Consider the following 7,500-nt stretch of genomic DNA (forward strand, 5'->3'; position numbering starts at 1 on the left):
GAGAGAGGGGCTGAATGGCCTCCTCCTGTTCCTGTGTAATAGCTGGAGAGAGAGGGGCTGAATGGCCTCCTCCTGTTCCTGTGTAATAGCTGGAGAGAGAGGGGCTGAATGGCCTCCTCCTGTTCCTGTGTAACAGGCTCAAGAGAGAGAGGGGCTGAATGGCCTCCTCCTGTTCCTGTGTAACAGTCTCCAACACTGGACTGCTCTTTGTGCGGCTATATCACCTTCTTGAACTTGACGATACAATGATCACTGTTACCTAAAAAAAACAACGCAGATCCGAATTGGCCCAACTAATTCACCCCAGACCCCTGTAGGCCCAGCGGCGCCACCCTCATCTCCGGTTGGGCGGGGAGGGTAGTGCAGGGGAAAAGCTCCCCTCAACTCCCTCGTGGAACTCACCCCCCCTGAGTGGAAGTGGTGGGCGAAACGAGGGCTGGGTGAGAGTTCGGATGGTGGGGTCGGGTGTAGAGTTTTGGGAGTGCTCAGGGATGGGGGAGCCCAGAGGTAAGGAAGGAATGAGCGGAAGGTGTCGGAAGGAGGTTAATGGACGTGCAGTTAATCTCACCTTGTTGACTGGCGTGGAATTAAATATGGTACTGAGGCGAGTGCGGGTCCGGTTGTCCGTGGCGAGCCCGTACCCCAGCAATGCATTGTTGGGGGGCTGGTATCGCGAGAGCGTCACATATTCTGGAACAATCTTCTTTGTCTTCTTTGCCTTCGGGACAGAAGAGAGTGGGTCACTGGGGCGTAGGGAACGAGGTGGGTGAGAGGGTTAATACCGCTCCCTCCGATCGGGATACGGGTTGCCCTATATGTGTGTGTACCTGGGAGAAAGTTAGTGAGAGGGTTAATTCCCCTCCTCTCTCCCTCCGATCGGGATACGGGCTTCCCTATATGTGTGTGTACCTGGGAGAAGGTGAGTGAGAGGGTTAATTCCCCCTCCCTCCGATCGGGATACGGGTTGCCCTATATGTGTGTGTACCTGGGAGAAGGTGAGTGAGAGGGTTAATTACCCTCCGATCGGGATACGGGCTTCCCTATATGTGTGTGTACCTGGGAGGAGGTGGGTGAGAGGGTTAATTCCCCCTCCCTCCGATCGGGATACGGGCTTCCCTGTGTGTGTGTAACTGAGAGGAGGTGAGTGAGAGGGTTAATTCCCCTCCTCTCTACCTCCGATCGGGATATGGGCTTCCCTGTGTGTGTGTAACTGAGAGGAGGTGAGTGAGAGGGTTAATTCCCCTCCTCTCTCCCTCCGATTGGGATACGGGCTTCCCTGTGTGTGTGTGTAACTGGGAGGAGGTGAGTGAGAGGGTTAATTCCCCCTCCCTCCGATCGGGATACAGGCTTCCCGATATGTGTGTGTAACTGAGAGGAGGTGAGTAAGAGGGTTAATTCCCCTCCTCTCTCCCTCCGATCGGGATACGGGCTTCCCTATATGTGTGTGTAACTGGGAGGAGGTGAGTGAGAGGGTTAATTCCCCTCCTCTCTCCCTCCGATCGGGATACGGGCTTCCCTGTGTGTGTGTAACTGGGAGGAGGTAAGTGAGAGGGTTAATTCCCCTCCTCTATCCCTCCGATCGGGATACAGGCTTCCCTATATGTGTGTGTAACTGAGAGGAGGTGAGTGAGAGGGTTAATTCCCCTCCTCTCTCCCTCCGATCGGGATACGGGCTTCCCTAGATGTGTGTGTAAGTGGGAGGAGGTGAGTGAGAGGGTTAATTCCCCTCCTCTCTCCCTCCGATTGGGATACGGGCTTCCCTATATGTGTGTGTAACTGAGAGGAGGTGAGTGAGAGGGTTAATTCCCCTCCTCTCTCCCTCCGATCGGGATACGGGCTTCCCTATATGTGTGTGTAACTGAGAGGAGGTGGGTGAGAGGGTTAATTCGCCCTCTCTCTCTCTCTCTCCCTCTGATAGGGGGGAACGAGCTGTTTGAATTCTTGCTGGAATCTGGGACAAGACGAAATCTGCTTGACTCATTAAAATTCCTGGTGAGGGTGGAACAGTGGGGTGTTTCTGTGCGCCGTTCGGTTTCCGTGGAGACCGGGAGATTATTTTGTATGATTACGATGAACCACACACATCCGCTCCAGCACTTCCACACTGTCCAATTTCAGAATCTCAAACTCATTCATATTTCCACACTTGTTCCCCGGGATTCGGGAGGGGGTGTGAATCAGGCAGGGTTCCTGCGCCCGATCCCTGTCCACTGACCCCTGGGTTAGGGAGGGAGGGGGAAATCAGCCCAGCTGATGGACCGGGCAATTCATTCCCCTATTGGAAAGAGAGGCAGGTTTAATACCGAACCCACCTTCTGCACAGATACACACAGCAATCTGTACCTGTCCTGGGAGTGTTTGATGGGGGACAGTGTAGAGGGAGCTTTACTCTGTATCTAACCCCGCGCTGTACCTGTCCTGGGAGTGTTTGATGGGGGACAGTGTAGAGGGAGCTTTACTCTGTATCTAACCCCGTGCTGTACCTGTCCTGGGAGTGTTTGATGGGGGGACAGTGTAGAGGGAGCTTTACTCTGTATCTAACCCCGTGCTGTACCTGTCCTGGGAGTGTTTGATGGGAGTCATGATGTGGAGATGCCGGCGTTGGACTGGGGTGAACACAGTAAGAAGTCTCACAACACCAGGTTAAAGTCCAACAGGTTTATTTGGTAGCAAATACCATTTGCTTTCGGAGCGCTGGTCCTTTGCCACTCCATCTGACGAAGGACCAGCGCTCCGAAAGCTAATGGTATTTGCTACCAAATAAACCTGTTGGACTTTAACCTGGTGTTGTTAAAACTCTTACTGTGCTTGATTGCGACAGTGTAGAGGGAGCTTTACTCTGTATCTAACCCCGTGCTGTACCTGTCCTGGGAGTGTTTGATGGGGGACAGTGTAGAGGGAGCTTTACTCTGTATCTAACCCCGTGCTGTACCTGTCCTGAGAGTGTTTGATGGGGCGACAGTGTAGAGGGAGCTTTACTCTGTATCTAACCCCGTGCTGTACCTGTCCTGGGAGTGTTTGATGGGGGACAGTGTAGAGGGAGCTTTACTCTGTATCTAACCCCGTGCTGTACCTGTCCTGGGAGTGTTTGATGGGGGACAGTGCAGAGGGAGCTTTACTCTGTATCTAACCCCGTGCTGTACCTGTCCTGAGAGTGTTTGATGGGGCGACAGTGTAGAGGGAGCTTTACTCTGTATCTAACCCCGTGCTGTACCTGTCCTGGGAGTGTTTGATGGGGGACAGTGTAGAGGGAGCTTTACTCTGTATGTAACCCCGTGCTGCACCTGTCCTGGGAGTGTTTGATGGGGGACAGTGTAGAGGGAGCTTTATTCAGTATTTAACCCCGTGCTGTACCTGTCCTGGGAGTGTTGGATGAGGGACAGTATAGAGGGAGCTTTACTCTGTATCTAACCCCGTGCTGTACCTGTCCTGGGAGTGTTTGATGGGGGACAGTGTAGAGGGAGCTTTACTCTGTATCTAACCCCGTGCTGTACCTGTCCTGGGAGTGTTTGATGGGGGACAGTGTAGAGGGAGCTTTACTCTGTATCTAACCCCGTGCTGTACCTGTCCTGGGAGTGTTTGATGGGGGACAGTGTAGAGGGAGCTTTACTCTGTATCTAACCCCGTGCTGTACCTGTCCTGGGAGTGTTTGATGGGGGACAGTGTCGAGGGAGCTTTACTCTGTATCTAACCCCGTGCTGTACCTGTCCTGGGAGTGTTTGATGGGGACAGTGTAGAGGGAGCTTTACTCTGTATCTAACCCCGTGCTGTACCTGTCCTGGGAGTGTTTGATGGGGGACTGTGTAGAGGGAGCTTTACTCTGTATCTAACCCCGTGCTGTCCCTGTCCTGGGAGTGTTTGATGGGGGACAGTGTAGAGGGAGCTTTACTCTGTATCTAACCCCGTGCTGTACCTGTCCTGGGAGTGTTTGATGGGGGACAGTGTAGAGGGAGCTTTACTCTGTATCTAACCCCGTGCTGTACCTGTCCTGGGAGTGTTTGATGGGGGACAGTGCAGAGGGAGCTTTACTCTGTATCTAACCCCGTGCTGTACCTGTCCTGGGAGTGTTTGATGGGGGACAGTGTAGAGGGAGCTTTACTCTGTATCTAACCCCGTGCTGTACCTGTCCTGGGAGTGTTTGATAGGGGACAGTGTAGAGGGAGCTTTACTCTGTATCTAACCCCGTGCTGTACCTGTTGGTAATTATTGTTGGGGAAAGTGTAAGTTTTTACTGGTTATGTAAACTTTCTCTGCGGGTGATAATGATCCTGTGTGAGAGATGTGACTCACTCAAATCACTGCTCGGACATACACGCTTTCAGACAAGCAGAAATGTGACATGGGTGTTAACTAATTCACGATGATACAATGAGACAGACAATAGATTATAGCAGTTTCACATGCGTGGATGGTTCAATGGGACAGCATTTAAGATTCCATCTCTCCCTCACCCACTGGCAGTGCGGGACTCCCTCAGCACTGACCCTCTGAGAGTGCGGCACTCCCTCAGCACTGACCCTCTGACAGTGCGGCGCTCCCTCAGCACTGACCCTCTGACAGTGCGGCACTCCCCCAGTACTGACCCTCTGACAGTGCGGCACTCCCTCAGTACTGACCCTCTGACAGTGCGGCACTCCCTCAGCACTGACCCTCTGACAGTGCGGCGCTCCCCCAGTACTGACCCTCTGACAGTGCGGCACTCCCTCAGCACTGACCCTCTGACAGTGCGGCACTCCCTCAGTACTGACCCTCTGACAGTGCGGCGCTCCCTCAGCACTGACCCTCTGACAGTGCGGCGCTCCCTCAGCACTGACCCTCTGACAGTGCGGCACTCCCTCAGTACTGACCCTCTGACAGTGCGGCGCTCCCTCAGCACTGACCCTCTGACAGTGCGGCACTCCCTCAGCACTGACCCTCTGACAGTGCAGCGTTCCCTCAGCACTGACCCTCTGACAGTGCGGCACTCCCTCCTCCCTCAGTACTGACCCTCTGACAGTGCGGCACTCCCTCAGCACTGACCCTCTGACAGTGCGGCACTCCCTCAGCACTGACCCTCTGACAGTGCGGCGCTCCCTCAGCACTGACCCTCTGACAGTGCGGCACTCCCTCAGCACTGACCCTCTGACAGTGCGGCACTCCCTCAGCACTGACCCTCTGACAGTGCGGCGCTCCCTCAGTACTGACCCTCTGACAGTGCGGCGCTCCCTCAGCACTGACCCTCTGACAGTGCGGCGCTCCCTCAGCACTGACCCTCTGACAGATGCTCCCCCCTTTTTCCCGACACTGCGATTCTGGGATTATTGAGAGGTCGTGTGACGGATTGGGATTGCAGACAGATCCATTACCACAGTTGAGCGTGTTTAGATTTGGGAATCACTTCTTCGCGGACTGACAGGGAGACGGAGAGTAGGGCAGGGAACTGAAACTACCAACCTACACAAAGAATGTGGACTGCCATGTTGTGAGATGTCAGTAATGTTTCTTCGCCTTTGCCTACCTCATTCTTTTACAATTTATTGTCCAACCCGTTCCACGAGTTTTTATCAGAAGACTAAGGAATTTTGGCATGTCAGCTATGACTCACACCAACTTTTACAGATGCCCCATAGAAAGCATTCTTTCTGGTTGTATCACAGCTTGGTCTGGGGCTCCTGCTCTGCCCAAGACTGCAAGGAACTACAACAGATCGTGAATGTAGCCCAATCCCATCACGCAAACCAGCCTCCCATCCATTGACTCAGTCTACACTTCCCGCTGCCTCGGGGGAAAAGCAGCCAGCATAATTAAGGACCCCCCTACGCACCCCGGACATTCTCTCTTCCACCTTCTTCCTTCGGGAAAAAGATACAAAAGTCTGAGGTCACGTACCGACCGACTCAAGAACAGCTTCTTCCCTGCTGCCGTCAGACTTTTGAATGGACCTACCTCACATTAAGTTGATCTTTCTCTACACCCTAGCTGTGACTGTAACACTACATTCTGCACCCTCTCCTTTCCTTCTCTATGAACGGTATGCTTTGTCTGTATAGCGCACAAGAAACAACACTTCTCACTCTGTGTTGATGCATGTGACAAGAATAAATCAAATCAAATCAAACCTGTTTTTTGTTATTTACTCGGAGGGTGTGTGTATTAACCAGAATTTATCGTGATGTTTCCTGCTGGCCCTCCACTGATACAGAAACATAGAAGATAGGAGCAGGAGGAGGCCATTCGGCCCTTCCTGCCTGCTCCCTCATTCATCACCATCATGGCTGATCATCCAACTCAACAGCCTCATCCTGCTTTCCCCCCATAACCTTTGATCCCATTCACCCCAAGTGCTAAATCCAGCCGCCTCTTGAATACATTCAATGTTTCGGCATCAGCTACTTCCTGTGGGAATGAACTCCACAGGCTCACCGGGTGAAGAAATGTTTCCTCACCTCCGTCCTAAATGGTCTACCCCGAATCCTCAGACTGAGACCCCTGGTTCTGGACTCCCCCACCATTGGGAACATCCTCCCTGCATCTCCCCTGTCCAGTCCTGTTAGAATTTTATCAGTCTCCATGAGACTGATTTGATTGGTAAGTTTGCGGACGACACAAGGGTTGTTGGATTTGTCGATAGCGATGAGGCCCATCAGGGGATACAGCAGGATATTGATCAGTTGGAGACTTGGGCGGAGAGATGGCAGATGGAGTTTCATAGAACATAGAACAGTACAGCACAGAACAGGCCCTTCAGCCCACGATGTTGTGCCGAGCTTTATCTGAAACCAAGATCAAGCTATCCCACTCCCTATCATCCTGGTGTGCTCCATGTGCCTATCCAATAACCGCTTAAATGTTCCTAAAGTGTCTGACTCCACTAACACTGCAGGCAGTCCATTCCACACCCTAACCACTTTCTGCGTAAAGAACCTACCTCTGATATCCTTCCTATATCTCCCACCACGAACCCTATAGTTATGCCCCCTTGTAATAGCTCCATCCACCCGAGGAAATAGTCTTTGATCCAGACAAATGTGAGGGAATGCATTTTGGAAGGTCTAATACAGATAGGAAATATACAGTAAATGGCAGAACCCTTAAGAGTATTGATAGGCAGAGGGATCTGGGTGTACAGGTACACAGGTCACTGAAAGTGGCAATGCAGGTGGAGAAGGTAGTCAAGAAGGCATACGGCATGCTTGCCTTCATCGGCCGGGGCATTGAGTTTAAAAATTGGCAAGTCATGTTGCAGCTTTATAGAACCTCAGTTAGGCCGCACTTGGAATATAGTGTTCAATTCTGGTCGCCACACTACCAGAAGGATGTGGAGGCTTCGGAGAGGGTACAGAAAAGATTTACCAGGATGTTGCCTGGTATGGAGGGCATTAGCTATGAGGAGAGGTTGGAGAAACTTGGTTTGTTCTCACTGGAACGACGGAGGTTGAGGGGAGACCTGATAGAAGTCTACAAGACTATGAGAGGCATGGACAGAGTGGATAGTCAGAAGCTTTTTCCCCAGGGTGGAAG

The 7,500-nt window shown here is 52.3% G+C and overlaps 1 protein-coding gene across 1 annotated transcript in view; it reads right to left on the reverse strand.

Annotated features, from left to right (window-relative positions):
* Nucleotides 1-7,500, reverse strand: part of LOC144490486 (pleckstrin homology domain-containing family G member 6-like) — a gene marked incomplete at its 3' end in the record, with an annotated part of 15,149 nt that overhangs the window by 3,353 nt on the left and 4,296 nt on the right. The window contains exon 2 of the mRNA XM_078208227.1: nucleotides 569-718. Coding sequence (XP_078064353.1) covers nucleotides 569-718 — 150 coding nt within the window. The remainder of the gene's footprint in view (nucleotides 1-568; nucleotides 719-7,500) is intronic.

Source organism: Mustelus asterias, unplaced genomic scaffold (assembly GCF_964213995.1).
Source record: "Mustelus asterias unplaced genomic scaffold, sMusAst1.hap1.1 HAP1_SCAFFOLD_3353, whole genome shotgun sequence".
NCBI lineage: Eukaryota > Metazoa > Chordata > Chondrichthyes > Carcharhiniformes > Triakidae > Mustelus > Mustelus asterias.